The 16,388-nt window shown below is 41.7% G+C and overlaps 1 protein-coding gene across 1 annotated transcript; it reads right to left on the bottom strand.

The window, feature by feature from the left end:
* Positions 1-263: 263 nt before the first annotated feature.
* On the bottom strand, positions 264-13,728 carry LOC106929125 (bifunctional 3'-phosphoadenosine 5'-phosphosulfate synthase 2-like). The gene is made up of 12 exons (XM_015005806.2): positions 13,529-13,728; positions 11,629-11,743; positions 11,309-11,544; positions 10,554-10,692; positions 10,320-10,438; positions 4,706-4,819; positions 4,398-4,509; positions 3,820-4,025; positions 3,254-3,389; positions 1,743-2,011; positions 1,422-1,651; positions 264-1,022 (listed from the first exon to the last, which is right to left on the bottom strand). The coding sequence occupies exons 1-12, from the start codon at positions 13,553-13,555 to the stop codon at positions 881-883; spliced, it is 1,845 nt and encodes a 614-aa protein (XP_014861292.2). The 5' UTR covers positions 13,556-13,728; the 3' UTR covers positions 264-880.
* Positions 13,729-16,388: the final 2,660 nt, after the last annotated feature.

Below are 16,388 nucleotides of genomic sequence, written 5' to 3' on the forward strand. Positions count from 1 at the left end.
GAATATTACTTGACTGTGCTCTTTCCACTGTTTTATTCATGCACCATTCTTCACCAGCAGATGGCAGCATTGCAACGCCTGCAGGTCTTGAACGTGACTCACTTCGGTCTTGTACCAACAGCGTGCACTTTGTGCAGACAAACGTCACTGCGAAGCACGTTGCATAACCCGCAGCACACAGACAATTCAATACTGAGGTATGTACTTTACCTGCATGGTAAAGTAAAGTACAAAATGTTCCGTTATCGGGGATCTGTCAGTGATTCACAGAAACATTTTCGTTTTATTATTCGATGTCATGAATACACAAGTCCACTTCATAATGCCTCACAAACCTGAAACTAGAGTTAAACACCAGCAAGAATGAAAAGTTACAGTTTCTGAATGACATGACAGGAAAAAGGCACTTTTCACATTATAAAAACAGCCATACATGTTAAGACAGTTAGGCGTAGTATGCAGTGACAAAACTACATTCAGATCATAACAAATAACTTGATAAGACTCTGGTTAATGTTGCAAATCTAAAATATACTTTAAAAAAATTCCTTCAGATATGTAAATATTAAAACATAATTTCCTGTTCTTGGTACATACTTCTAAGCTTATATAAAAAAAATGGAATAAAAAATAATCTCATGTTACCTTTAATTTATTAAAATATATAGCTTAAGTTAATATGCATGGATTTATAAACTGCTGTGCTTTTAATAGGGATGTAAATATCATTTAACTTTAAAACATCAAAATAAAACCAAGAATACCTAATTGCTTACAGAAATCCATCCCAGATATAATACCCCCAGAAGGAAGGAGTATACAATTTTCTATGCCCCAGATACGAATAAACTTTGTCATTTGAGCGTGGACTGAGAAATGATCAGTTGTTCTTCTGAACAGAAGAGTAGTACTCCACCAACACCTTCCAGGCTTTGGGGGCCATGAAGCCGTCGGGCGGGTTCTCTCCGCTCCGAGCCAGGTTCCTCATCTTGGTTCCAGAGATGAACTCGAAATCTGCATGGCTGAGAAATTAAAGAACAACAGAGGGGGAAAGAAAACATGTCATTAGAAATAAGAAGTATCAGATTAGAAATAAAAGCGGAAGGATGGTTTGGCTCGACTTCAGACGAGGATTTACGGTTTCCTGCAAAGTAATTCACATCTGCTGAAGAGTTCCATATTCTGTCATCTGACAACTATGGGCTTTTGTACGTTTGTTGAGATTTTATGTGGAGGATTTAAAATACCTGAAAACGAGCCGCACGTTTGATTTAGGAGTATTGGGACAGACATGAATCGAATCCCAATAAAATGCATTCAATTTCAGCTCTCTTTGCGACAAAACGCAGAAAAGTTCAAGGAGGTATGAATTGTTTTGAGAGGCACTGTTCAATAAAGTTAAATAATCTGTCTTTGCTCACCATTCCGGGCTGTAGAAGTCCATGGCCTTCTTGGTCTTGTTGTAAGCAGCGACTCTGAAGGGGATGATCTCCACAGAGGTGAGGCCGGGGGCCATGGTGAGGACCTTTCCTCCGTGCGTGGGCTCATACATATCCTGCTTCGTCACAGGGTGAGGCATGCCGGCTGGGTCGCGGCCAACGATGTAAAAGTTTGCCCCGGCAATCATCCTGGCCCTGCAGTGCCACTGCACCTGGAAAGACATCCGGAGAGACAAACTCAGCCCCGACGTGGATTCACCAGCGACTGGTAATGTAACCTCTGGCTGAACCGTTACTCCTGACCTCCGTGGGTCCAGCGTACATCATGGGCGAGGGGAAGATGGCCACGATGGTGCTGGACGGGTCCAGGACGCCCTCCTCCAGGACGGCGGCGTGCTGCTTCATCCTCCAGCTCAGAGGCACGTCGTCGTCTTTGGTCCAGCCCCCGAGAGGGTGGAGCAGGAGGACCGGGTTTTTGTATCCCCGATCGAGGAGACGCCGCTTGGTGTCCTGCATGAGGAGGGCGTGACCGTTGTGCACTGGGTTGCGTAGCTGGAACGCGAAAATTGCATCTGAGGAAAAAAAACCCAAAACAATATATATATTTTAAGCATCGCTAAAGCATTGCTACACAACCTGGGAGTTAATATATTTGAAAATTATTGAGCTTATTAATAAAAGTCACAGCAATCATGCTTATCATGCTTTTTAAATGAGTCATACAGACTGTGGTCATAAATTCAGCTTCGCGCTGCATGGCGGTTAGGGTTAGAGGCCCGCTTTTTATGACTATAAACAAATCCAGCTAAATAAAGTAAACTCCAGAAATGTCGCTGTCACTGTGCCGTATTGCTCACTCTTATAAAGCTGTAAAAGGATGCAGTTTAACACGCTGTAGAGGTTAGAAAACATCCAAAGTCTTTGACGGTTTAAATCTTTTGCTGGGTGTTTATAAAAAGGGAGAAATATAAAGAAATACAGAAATATAAGCCAAGACCAATAAAAACATACTTTCAATTGTATTACTGGATAAATTATTATATTGAACAATTTTCAGCCAGCAGTACATGCCACAGTGAATTCAAATTCAACCCAAAAATACTTCAGTGATTCCCAATGGTAAAATTAAATGTTGTTGCAACCCATATTAATTCAAATTCTCATACGGATTCATCTCATCGTTGCTCTATGATGATGCAGAACCTCACGCGTCAGAGGTGCTCCTCATGCAGGATTAAATTTACCATTTCCATTTTTGATCCGTTCCAATGTTTGTCTGAAAGGAGAGGGAAGAAACTTGGATTTCTAGGAATGAAAGAAGTTGGATACAAAACCTCATTTATTGGCCTGTCTGGTACTGACGTGTCCAAAAACCTGAAAATAAACCTTAATGACCCTAGGATGACCGGTTTTGGTACCTTCTTTAACAAGGAGCTTTGGAGAGTTTTCTTGCCGCCCTTATCATCTTGCATGCGTTCTACTTATTACATATGGGAAGTCTGATAACTTCCTTGTGTCCATTTCCTGACTCTCTTTACTTGAAAGGCATGTTCTTTGGTTTTTCCAATTCTGAGGAGTGGATTAGAAAAAGAGGACTCTTAGTCATATCACGCTTCCACTGGAAAGAAATGGGAAAATCCTTGACAGTGTCAATATTATTCCGTGTCAAAACCAACAAAGTATTTTGTTTAGGTGTTGAAATTTTTCAAGTATACACTAAGTACATCTTCCCGTCATCTGCACTCAGTTGTGAGCCTGATTGCTTACATGCTGACATGACTTATCCTCCAAAACAATAATTCAGACTTTCCAACCTGCTTGCATGTCTTTGAACTTCTGCTTGAGCTCCTTGGGAGTCAGACGGTACTGATCCAGTCCATCGTTCCATTTGATCCGCTCCAACACCTCCAGGTCGCCGCCCACTAGCCAGTCTCCCCCTTCCATAACCATCTGCACAACGAAAACAGATTCAAAGTAAAGCCCAGCAGAACACTGACTAACCACTAACCCCTCACTAGGAGAAAGTCTCCCAGTTTGACACTGGGACTTTGAATAGGAAAAGGCCTTTGCCTCCTCTAAAATGTCCCAGATCATCATATTTTAATAATACACCCTGTTCCCAAAAACAGATAAAAGCTTTGGCGTGATACTCTCAGACTCCAGAGTTGAATATAACTGGAATGTGTGGCATGAGCCTAAACAGGTTCTTCATGAGCAAAAGCTCTTTAAATTATGTCTGAATTAAAAAAGCCTTGCACCGTAATTTCAAGGGTTGCAGAACCAGTTTAGGTTTAGTAGGCTATCATCTTTCCAATAGGGCCAGGTTGTTCTGGATAGTTTTTTTCCCCCCTCCCTTTTAATATTACTGCTTTCTGATCACCTTAATGTAAGGGTGCTGCGGACATGTGGTTCCCCACTGTCTGGCACAGCGTTCCTCCTTGCGATGTGCGTAGAACTCAGGATTCCTGAGGATAGCCACACGGGAGCCCTGGAACTCCAGAGCTACGGCTACACAGCCGTCCAGCTCCTGCTTGGTCTCAGAGCTCACAGGCAGCACGATGGGAACCGACATGTTGATGGCGCCGCCTGAAACAAAGAAGAAAAATAATCGAAAAAGAAGAACAATCCATTCTCGGCCTCTTTACTCTGAAACCCCTAAATTAAATAAAGTGTAGTGGCCTTGGAGGTGTAATAGAAGCAATGGGGATAAATACAGAAACCTATCAAAATAAAATAAACCCACAGAAAACAAATACTCAAGACGAATAGTCACCTGTACCCAATTTTGGATAAATGTGGAACTATTTTGGGCGTAACAGAGTTAAGTTGAGAACAGTTTAGACTCTGTTTCTTACAGTGCTACACAATGTTTTCGTATGCACATGTGGACATGCATGACTGAGGGCTGCGTTAGAGACAGCGAACATTAAGAAGATTGTCGGCGTGGTTACCGCTCACCATCCAGCAGGTTGCCAAAGTGCAGGACCTGTAGGAACTCTCTTTCCCTCATGAAGCCCTTTAGAGGACTTGCCCAGCCTTCAGCTAAGACCTGCACCCACTGTAGATCCAGCTGAGGATGGAGAACATCAGCGTTACTCAAAGACCCAAACCCCAAACAGTCTGCTGAGAAAAAAAAAGTTCACTCATTCTCCAAAATATCTTGAGGGCATCCTGGAGGAAAGCAGCTACTGATAAAATTCAGTTGACAACAACAGCAAAAAAAAAAAAAAAAAAAAAAAAAATGCCTAAGCACCATAGATAACCACCTTGGTGATGCTGATGGTGGGCAGAGTGGTTGCGTCAGAGATGGCAAGATGCAACTTGTTCTCCGGGACAAAGAGCTCATTCACCTCCTCTATGATCTCGCTTGGTACGATGTTCTGCAGACCGTGGAGGGAGAAAGAAGGAGAATTGTGAATCAGCAAAAGTTTGCGCTTTTCGTCACTTGAAACAGTTGGAAGAACATCGGGGGATTTTTGTGTTTTCAAGAAGATCTCATGAAATGCACATTCAGCGTACGTTGCGGCATACCTATCTCTTGATCATAAAGACGAGTTCTCAAGTAAGAAGAGCTGACGTGACTTCTGTCTAATCGCCTTTCTCTCCATTAAATATTTGCTTTAAATTTATTTCAGCTTATCAGACCAACAGGCACGCACACCAAGCTAAAGAAAATGTGTAATGAAATGCCCAGTGTCATTTTTTAAAATCTTATCTCTTTTCTACTACTGAACTGACTTGTACATGTTATCTGAATTCTTATCACACTTTGAAAGCCTGCTACATTAATAATGTAATATTAATGATAGTTGTAGACTTGTAGTTTCATAGTTGCTTAACATCCTGTTCAGTTTTAAACATTAGCAAACATCACTCCTTCCTCAAGCTTTCCGCGGGTATTGAGTTAACGACTGGTTTCAATATCTGATTACCTCTGTCAGCAGCAAATCTCGCTACCTCTCGCTCACTGCTGACAACACCCAGCTTGTAGCTTCCATAAACACAACCTGACTTTTCGCTGACATCATATTCAGCTTTCAAAAACGGCTAATGCTCAGTTCACAAGGTTTGCTCCAGCAGGTTTTGCAATTTAAAGAGAATATGATATTTTATCTGGTTAGTTCAATACGGCAGATAAATCTTCCAACTATAAAATGTTACAAAACATGATTAGATGAGCTATTAATTGTTTTTTTTTTCATTTGGATAGCTGCTTTCAATCCCTTTTTTTGTGTTCACTTGCAGCGATACAGATCCTTCAGCAGATATTGGGACTCCAGCTAATTTGAGAGTGATGGTCTATTTGCCATCACTCTCCTTATCCCTGGTTGGGTCTCTCTAATCTGTTATTCCCTTTCACAAAACACAGGCAGGAATACTGATATATTCAGGTCTTTTGTGAAAGTGGGGTTAGGGAAGAGCAAGAGAGAACGTTTCAGGTGAAAGTAATAGTAGCGTCCAAGGTCATCGTAGCACTGAGCACTGAGAAGTGAACCCCACTCTGGAGAAGTGGCTCCAACAGATACCAGGGAAAAACACTGGAGATCTCAGTCCATAAGAGCTGAGATCCATTTCTCCTGGATCCTAGCAACAGCAAAGACCAAGCGAAGGACCGTCAGCCTCCCTGGCAGCCACCCAGGTGAACGGGGGTAGGTAGGTAGCTGCAGTGCAGTTGTTACCTAACTACATGTCTTTCAGTGTATCTAGGGAACTGGAATAGTAACACGACTGTTTAGAAGTGATACTATTAAGATAATTCCTCGCTACCAGAAGAACCAGGATGAACAGGCACATACCAAGTCTGTTCAAATAAGGTTGCTGCTTCCTTTTAAAATATTTTTTAAATTAGACAGAGGACAGCTGCCACTGACATGTGGGGTGTCTTATTGAAGGACAGTTTGAAGCATTACAACTTTCAGTGTGAAATCTTAAATCACTTTACTCTATTTTATTCTTCTAGTGTTTCCGCTGTCCACTTATCAAGATTTCTAAAGCAAAAAAACAGAATAAAAACTGTTTCTTAGATGAATGTGAACTGTGGGGATATAGTTCAAAAGACTAAACAGCAGAACTGGTGTTAGCTGCAAAATTGGTAGATCCACTATGTGTCAATCAAGGAGTTAATGTGCATATCAAGTGTACAAACCTCAACTTGCAGTGTTCACTGCATGTGACAACTGATTACTCAAGTCTGAGAAGTCAGACATGACTCTTATTTATACGTATAAAATATGAGGAACATTCTTCTGTTTCTGTCAGGTTTTAGAGTTGAGGCAAAGCTACATAGCAAATTTCTATACTATGCATAATTTTCTGTGTATGCCTATCACAGCAAAAAGAAAAAATCACAGTGACTCAGCAGAAAATCACACTCCTATCTCAGTGATACTGTCATGTTCAAGGGTAGGCTTCCAACCCACATGCAGAACCAGACCCGGGAAGCAACAGTAAGTTAAGAATTTATTTACAACATGCAATCACAGGTGTCTTACAGGTGATCCTTCGGATCAGGTCTGGGGTCCGTCTGGAAGTGGAGAGACGGGTCAATGACTGTGCGAGAGGTGGACAGAGTGTCTGATAGGACAACAGGAGGAATTAGCTTACGTCTCCTGGAAGGCTTTTCAACAGGAGCGGGGAAGGAGCAGGATGGATCCGGACAACCAATCTGGAGGTCCGAGGTAAGTGTCTCCAACAGGAATGAACTGTGGGCTGGAGTGGGCAGGCAGGTGAGGTTCAGAGCTGCAGGTGGGATTACGGATTTGGGGAGGAGTTTTGGAAGGAGGGCACAAAGGACTTGAAACAACGGGCTTAATCAAAGAGACGTGGAAAACTGGGTGGATTCGTAAACTGTCAGGAAGCTTGAGACTGAGGTGGGGCTGAGAACCGAGGATATCTCATAGGGTCCAGTGAAAATGGGAGACAGCAAAATCAGCTATTGATTGATTTACTTGTTTGAGACTCCATAACTTCTTGGTGATCTCAAAACCTGACTCAGCATATCCAAAGGTCTGTTTGAAGTCGGAATTAAAATCAGTGAATGAACTCTGCAGAAGTGTCGCCTTAATGCTCTTCGTTGAAGTAATCCAACAATGTAGGAGATGCTGGAAGGGTCATCAGGAAAAGATTGGGGTGAACGGGAAAAGACTAATGACCACTGGAGAAGGAAACCCCCACATCTGCCGATCTCACCCGAAAAAGGTTCTGGTATGGGAGAGATAGCGTCTCTAAAACGGGATGGAGATGCATGTTGTACCGGGACGGCCTCTGTGCCGGCTGCCGCGCCGGTCGTGCGCTGCGCCGGCCTGTGCTCTGCCTGGGTGAGGAGGTGGACCGAGAGCAGAAAGTTTACAATCAATATCCTGGAAAATTATCCAATCGCGGATTCGAATGAGTCTGCTGGACGTGATCCTGCTGGGTCAGACTGTTGGCCGGATGATTCTGTCATGTTTGAGGGTATGATTCCGACCCACATGCAGAATCAGGCCTGGGAAGTAACAGTAAGTTACAAATTTATTTACAAAATGCAGTCACAAATGTCTTGCAGGTGATCCTTTGGCTCGGGTTCGTCTGGAAGCGGAGAGACGGGTCAGTGACTGTGCGAGAGGTGGACAGAATGTCTGATAGGACAGCAGGAGAGGTTAGCTTACATCTCCTGAGCGGGGAAGGAGCAGGATGGATCCGGACAACCAATCTGGAGGTCCAAGGTAAGTGTCTCCGACAGGAATGAACTGCGGGGTGTAGTGGGCAGGCAGGTGAGGTTCGGAGTTGGAGGTGGGATTACAGGTTTGGGGTCAGGCTTACACTGTGAGGGAGTGTGGCGGAGAGGTGAGGTCTGGCAGCTCCTTAAATCCTCTCTGCCTGATGATCCCAATGAGCTGCAGATGTGCAGCTCTGCTCCAGCCCGCTCCCAGCAGAGAGCCAATGGGGAGAGACACTTTCATAAACCCAGCTCCTGACAGATATGGCTCTAAGAGTCTCTCGTGTTTACATATTTACTTTATCAGTAACCTATCAACCAGCAAAGCTGGGGGTTAGGAAGGAGAATAATTGTTGACAGTAATAATTCAAGCACATGTACTTGTAATGCGTTCCTACTTCTAGGAAATAAAAATCAGCACTTGACAAATTAAAGAAACATCCAAATTGTCTTTTACATATTTGGCTTCTCAGAGTTTCCATGTAACAAACATAAACCAATGTGCTACAACACCAACACTCCTGCAGGATCTTATTGCTATGTCCAGATCTAGTTTCTTGTCTTGCAAGTATTTAAATTAGGAACAATTTCTGCAAGACCTTCTGTGCAAAAATGTTCTACACAGACATACAAAGTTGTGCAAAAGATTAAAATCAATAATTTGTTTATGTTTTGGTTTCGAGGAGCAAGGATTTCCCGTAATCTTTCAGACTGGTCTTGAAAAACAATTATTTTCCTAAAGTCTTGCAATGTTGTTTTCTTTTAACTTTGGTTGTTCTTCTACTCCTTTTTGTTTTGCCATTGAACTTGGTGACATGCAATGAGCTTAAAAATGAAGGAAGTGAAAGAAAGCAAATCATCTAAGCCCAAAATATCTACAGTAAATTGGGGGAGGGGGGAGAGTTGTCTTGACCCCCAACCTGAGACATGCAAAATGCTTCAATGGACTTTATATAAAAAGATTTTAAGCTAATGAGTCAATAAAACAGACAAGAGCTCAAAAAAACAAAAGAAGTAATTCTTGAGTTGGCCTGTTGTGTTGAGAGTTGACTAATGAAGACTTGACTTTGACCTGTCTTAAAATGCTCTGTTACATAACCATAGGGAAAAAAAAAAAAACTCTCAGCGCTTCTAACATTTTTTGTTAGACAGCAAAAGAATGCAGTGACTGGCTAGTCATTAGCTGCTAACAGAGCTAAAGTAAGCATCAGCTTCAGAGTTTTGAATTGATGCTAAACTAAAAATACCATTTTATTTATGTCAAATTATTTTATGTTTGTAATTTTTTAGTCAACCAAGAAATTGTGTTTTGAAATGGTGACAAGCTGCTCTTGATCCAATATCAGATCTAAAACCTATTTGATGCGTCATCACAACAGGGCTTCCTGTGTTTGAGCGTTTTGCCTGTTTTATATCTGAATGATTCTTAAAGTTATGTTGCTTCAAAACAAAATAAAGGACTTCACTACACATGGCGAAGCAGTGAACTGAAAATGAGTACAAAACCAACTTCAGAAATCCTAATGAAATACTGCCTAATTAGCTCATTCTCAAATGTAGGCCAGGCAAGTTGCTTGAAAGCGAACACTACATAGGCAAGGCTTTCACAAGATAAACATATAATGTACTTTGCATTTGAGGAATGTCTAAGTCAACACCGAAAAACTAATAAGTCATAAGATCTGGCTTGTTTGTTGAGATAAATAATGAGTCTTTGGCTCCCTGTATACTTGCCACACCTTGTATTCATTCCACATATCCACTGTTTGTAACTCAAATACCCAGCCACTCGTTTTCCCCTTTCAATGTTTTGCCCAACAAGCATTATACAAAGGTTATCACAAAGTTCTCGTCCTTGGTTTTAAACTTACAAACGTCGATCTTCCGGGGTCGTCATGAATGTCTTCATGTGTCGAATTTTTAAATTCTTTATTTTTCACATGTGCCTAACATACAGTAGCCCCTCCTTTGTTATATTTAATTTGCTTAGTGTCATCCACAAACACCTGGGATATACATTGTTCTTCAATGTACTTATGGTATCTCCTTGGCCACCTCCCTTCTGGGAACAATGTGTGCTTACAGTAGCTTTTTTTTGGAGGATGAAATTGTAAGCTGATCCTGAAGGAGTACCGTACGCTATCCGAAGGTGAGTGCTGAAGATTCTTGCTCCTCCCGCCTACCTGATCCCGGAGCAGCTCCAGCAGCTGATGAATGCATTCATTCACAGTCAGCTCTCCGGTTTTCAGAACAAGCTCTGGTGACTCTGGTCGTTCGTACTCTGAATCAATCCCAGTGAAACCTTGGAAAATATGTCAAACCACAGAAATGGTAGTTTAAGTAAACATGGTTGTGGGTATTAGCTGTAAAAGACAGACTGTAAGGCTAACACTGGCAGAAAGTATTGCTAAACAGACCTTTAATCTCTCCAGCACGGGCCTTCTTGTAAAGCCCTTTCACATCCCGACTCTCGCACACTTCAAGAGGAGCATGGATGAAGACTTCCAAAAACTTTAGCCCGGCACTTTCATGGACCTTCCTCGCCTCATTACGGTCCTGTGGATGCAAAGAGCATCAGGATTTATTAACGTGTAGCCTCTAATTACACGCAGTTACAAAAGTTTATTCAATAGCTAGTAGCCAGAACATGCATGTGCAGAGCAATTGTTGAAATGGTTTTTAATGTTGTCGGTCTGTATCCTCCCAGAAAGAAGATGTCTTTTACTCTACTGTCACTTTCACAAAACGTAAATAAATGATTCCTGGAATTTCCCAATAAATGTCGTTGAAATTTTATGAAACATTCTACATGGAATACTTCCCCAAAGCCTAGAGTTTTCCACTTCTGGACCTTCCTGACTACTTTCAGGAAATGGGGTTTATATGTTGGGACTTATAGCGAGGCATTTTGCCAGAACCTAGAACTTAGTACCAGAAGGGTGAGTTCTGGAACTTACAGCACTTTGGTAAGCTCTTTTTCTTTTTAAATGTGCTTTATTAATAAATTAACTTGACATCAGACCTCTCAGGGAAGTATGGACTGTATTATGTATTGCGATCACAATGTGTTCTGGGTTTGCCCTTTCTCTTTCACCAAACTTTAAGTTTAGAATAAATCAACAGGTGAGATAATGTGTTCAGCATGTGATATCGTTGCAAAATGTTCTCTGACCTTGGTGAAAGGTGAGATGAAACTGGTAATGCAAACAAGACCAGCGTCGGCAAAAAGTTTTGCCACTTCAGCCACACGTCGTATGTTTTCCTCCCGGTCCTCATCAGAAAAGCCTAGGTTCTTGTTTAGGCCGTGGCGAATGTTGTCCCCGTCCAGTGAGTAGCATGGAATGGCGTGGGATACTAGGTACTCTTCCAAGGCAAAACTAAGAGTCGTCTTGCCAGCGCCAGACAAACCTGATAGGGATTAACAGAATCCACGTTAATTTAAAGAAAAAGAGAAAAATATAGAGCAAAAGGGAAGTCTACACATCAATGAACCTGTGAGCCAGATGGTACAGCCTCTGAAGCCCCCCCGAGTGCCCACAACCTGCCCCCTCTTGTTCCGACTGACGTGGTGAGCCTGGTAGACCACATTGGTTGACCTTGTGAGGTCCTAAAATTGAAAACCAGACACAAAGAGGAAGTTTAATTTGGTTTGGTGGATAGGAACTTTTCAACATTACCTTAGGACATAAAAGCGCTGCAAGAAAAATGAAAAGGACTCAGTCGGACAGCATTTTTTCCCAAATCTAATGCCAATCAATCCCAGTGCAGTATTTATCTACATGGAAGTGCCGGTTTAACAGGGTTTACCAGTAATCATCCATGCCCAATGACAAAGCTGAATAATTGTAGTAAGATTGGTTTTATACGCTCAGCTGGAAAATAATAATTGGCTGTCTTAAAGTTTGAATACATAAAGTCGTTCCTTCTTCTCGATGGGTGGCGTAAGGAGGAAAAGCTAAAAGCAGACAGGATGGAGGGAGAAAACTGAGACTGATGACACAATGTGACCAGTGTGCTGCTTTCTGCCCAGAGATGATGTGGCATGGCTCGTGCCCACACAGTCAGGCCTGAGCACCAAGTCTCCCTCCTTTCCTATATACATGGGCCTACAGCCCTTACACCAGGGCTCAAACAGTCTACCATACTCCACCCTGCTCTTCCCTAACAGGACCTCACTGCTCTTCTGAGATTTCCTAACAGAGTCTCCTTTCACATACAAACACAGAACTGACTCTGAAAGTCCATTCCTCTGACACGTCACACATACTTAATATTAGAGGAAAAGGGAAGCTTTTTCATAATGCTGATATCAGTATTATTATCTTTTAATTACTCTTAATCCCTGCAGTAACTAGTCATTATCTGTCTCACTTACACAGTAATGAAAAAAATATATTTTATTGGGTGAAATTAAGAAGATGGGTTCTTCGGCTTCCACCCCCCCCCCCCCTCAGTTGTCTTTCTAGGCTTCCGTAGCAAGTTATTTAAAACAGCCATAGTGAGAGTTCAAGGCATGAGGCCCAGACGAGGATATGAAGATAAATACAAACATGTTTGCACAATTGTCCTATCAGTTTGGTCTTTCTTATTCATTTTACAAATTTAGATTTTGTTGGTTTTTGTTGAGCAAACTGTGAAAATGACCCCGTTCAAGTTTCTGTCCGTTAATGATTCAGAAACCAAATGTGTCACAATTTCCCACGAGAAGTGACTCAGTCAGTTACATAAAGTACAGCAAAAATACAAGCTCCAATAGATTAAATGTATGTGTCAGATAACGTTTTAGAAGAAAAGTTATCCCAGCAGTATGTTGCAGATCTGTGGATGCATATGGTGCATCAGCATGCTTCAGTTGCATCTGCATGCCTTTCCGACTAAAATCTCAACATAAAGGCATGTTCTCGAAGCCGGCAACATTCCTGTGCTCAGTTCCACAGTGGTTTCTTTCTCTCCCCTCACAAAACACCCAATGTCAGCGGTGGGCCAGACTGACATGGATATGTTCCTACTACAACTGGCCTATTCAGAGTCAAAGGCAAGGCTGTGGCCATCACACCTGGGTATACAGTGAAGGCGCTTAGAGAGCGAAAGCTGCTTGAAAGGAGAAGAAAACCTTTAAATGACCAACAAAGTGTTACTGTGAGGCAAAACAACATTTGCAAACAGCCCATCTTTTGCGATGAAAAGACAGACTGCAGACAGAGCACCGGGAAAGGAGGGCTTTTCCGATGGTCAGTCCGCGAAGAAGTTACTTGACGCATATATTTTATGAGTGCTGGGCGTCTTTACGAGACTTATTCAACCCTGGGTCGAAACATTTATCCTGGTTTCCATGGAAATAAATCGTATTTACACAGATTTTTCTCTCGCCGTTATCTGCATGTCTACTCACAGTACGAAGCTTTTTCACACTGGACATTTCGCACCACCGACGTACAGCTGGACACCGGGCTCGAACCGCTTCACGCGCAGACAGACAGCCGCTGGGCCTGGACGGTCGGGCACTTTGCAAAGTTCTTACCACGAAACTTTTTACGGCTGCCTTTAAACCGGAGGAGGTTTTTTAAAAACCGCTTTCAAGACACGTAGCAATCGACTGGCCCGGCCCCTGGTACCTCCCTCATGCTCCGACGTCTAATGTATTTGCATAATGGGCAGCAAGAAAGAGCTAATGTAAAGGCGGAGAAAAGTGCCGTGATTTGACACGGTGCTGCTTGTTCAGCTGGATTGTTAAATTTACGACCTGTTTCCATGCTCAAACAGTAGGCTCACGAGCGCCCTATTAAGTTGTAGTTGACAGGTCGTTCACACAAAGTGAAGTTAAAAAACTGGTTAGGTATTTATGAATTAAAGAATAAACTAACCCCTGTAAAAGGAAGGGACTGTTCTGGTCTATCACACTTTAACCGAAATGTTCTAAAAACCTTTACTTTTTCACGTCTGACAGAATGACTAATGTGAAATAGACAACCATTTACATATTTAATAGGTATCAAATAAAGCCCTCTAGGGTTTGCTTAAAAATAGATCTATGTCAAAAAGTTCAAATGCAAATTCAAATCAATATTTAGTTTTCAATTAGATTTCAAATCCATCTTCAATCTCACACTTTATTCACTCATCAGTGTTCAGCAAACAGGTCAGTAGTCTTTGTATTTAACAGAAAGCTGCTCATTATGTTTCCAGTCCTAATTTGAAGCAACAGATTCTGCACATCCCAGGTTTTTGGGGAGTTTGTTGAAGAGCTGAGGGGGATAGAAATTTAGTTCTGCCTCTCCTGGTTCAGTTCTGGATTAGAAAACACTAGGAGTTCTCTGATGACCTGAGGGGTCTGAATGGTTCATATTTACAAGGCAAATTAAAAATGTTTTTCAGTCTGAGACCAGAGAAGCAGAATTTCCAAAGCAGTGATACAACATCTCGTGCAATAAGATACATTTTCTTGGTGGTGTTCAGGAGTCTTGCAGCAACTTACACTCTCTTACCCACTTTATTAGGCACACTTGTTTAATTGTTTGTTGCCACAAATAGCAGCTCAGTGATCACAGTCCATAACTTCTGCATTTAGGCATGTGGTAAAGGTGACTTGTTGGAGGTCAGCTTAAGAATGGATTCTTGTGTTTTGGGTTTTGCTTTGAGGGGATTTTTGTGTCCGTATCTCACAGTCTTGTTGTTTCTCTGTTCTCTGTATTTCCCTTTTTGTGTTTATTTACACACGCTCCCCCTCTCCCTTTTTAACAGTATATCTGTGAGGTGCTCCTCCTCAATATACAGCATATGTCTTCAAGATTACACGATCCTCTCGTGATGTTTCTGCCACACACACTGGTTGCTTCCTATTCTTAAGGCTCCTGATGGTTCCTGCTCCATGTCTGATCCCTGTGCTGTCTTGTTTTTCTTTTTTTCCCCTGTTTGTCTTGGATTTACTCAGATTCTGTATTCTACCCCACCCACCTTCCTCCTATTCACTTTGTTTGAGTCCCCATCAATAAAACATGAAAGGACTCCTACCGTGATGTAACGTTCCTCACATCTTAGAGTGATTGTCTCTTAACAAATGCACTATATGTAAATAAATAAAGGATTGAGAACTGCAGTTTGTTAGCAAAAAACTTTGAGCATGAGTGACTTAGTGTTTTACAGTGATCATACAATAATGAAAAATAAACTTTTGGAATCAGTTCAGCAAAATTTCCTAAGCAAATGCTGGCTTTAAGACTAAAATACAAATGAAAGCACAATGCGCAGTCGTGTACAAAATGATCGCAGTATATTTCAAAAGTAGGTAAATCTCAAAATCTTGCAATGTGTGTTGCTTTTATTCACAAAAGTGCATCAAGACCATACTTGTTTCCCAAAGGAAAACACAATGGAAAAAAAAAATCTAATTCGTAATCAAGCTACAAAAAGAGAAGAAAAATGGAGATCCCTTTTTCAATTATACAGCAATGTCCTCATCTCTCTTTCCAACTTTAATATAAATATTTATAATCATGTCTAACAACTGTTTCAAAAAATAATTGTCCCAGATATTTTGCATGGAATCTACCAGCTTCTGGCTCCTTCCATCCATCTGTTTTCTATACCCTGTGCAGGGTGGTAGGGGAACTGGTCCCCATCATTGGATCAGTGGGCAAGAGGCAGGGTAGATCATTCTGGATAAGTCGCCAGTTCATCACAGGCTACTGTCAACTTTAAACAATTATTCCAACACAGTATATTCAAACTTCACCCTACGTTTTACCTCAGAATCACCTTATTCTGATATCAATTCACAAATATTCGAGTGGATGAAAGTTTGGAGATTAGGCTTGCCCCTCTCCATAATGTTTATTTTTGCTTTCCTGTGTGTTTGGAGTCAACCTGATGTTGAAATATTTATTTTAAAGGAATTTTTGCCGTCGGAAGGATGAGTTTTTGATTTATTCAAACTGACCTATGAGTCCTGTTTTATAATATGCTCCACAACGCAGCAGCAAGATGCCTGAGCCACAGTGGTTTTTAACTCAGTCCTTTGAGGTTGTCTGAGAAATGGTCTGCGGCCGCTAGTCCCAGGACGTCCAGTTTTCTTCTGAATAAATCTCCCATTTTTAGAAAGATTACTCTACAACCATCATGTATCCCATTTGTTACTGCTTGATTGTAGTCGTTGCTGTTCGCTTCTCAGGCAATTCTTTTTATCCACATATGGGGTGGGTAGATTGAAAACCTAATTTTTTTCATTTTACTAAATTAAATCAGGACTTGGCAGC

This window comes from Poecilia mexicana, unplaced genomic scaffold, assembly GCF_051168715.1.
Source record: "Poecilia mexicana isolate PSO_F unplaced genomic scaffold, ASM5116871v1 scaffold_15, whole genome shotgun sequence".
Lineage (NCBI taxonomy): Eukaryota > Metazoa > Chordata > Actinopteri > Cyprinodontiformes > Poeciliidae > Poecilia > Poecilia mexicana.

Coding starts and splice junctions, on each gene's coding strand:
- LOC106929125 (XM_015005806.2), bottom strand. CDS start 13,555: ATGTCCAGTGTGAAAAAGCTTCGTACT. Junction 4,820..10,319: donor TGGAGCTGCTCCGGGATCAG/GTAGGCGGGAGG, acceptor CACGGTCTGCAG/AACATCGTACCAAGCGAGAT. Junction 2,012..3,253: donor GTTCAAAGACATGCAAGCAG/GTTGGAAAGTCT, acceptor TTTTTTCCTCAG/ATGCAATTTTCGCGTTCCAG.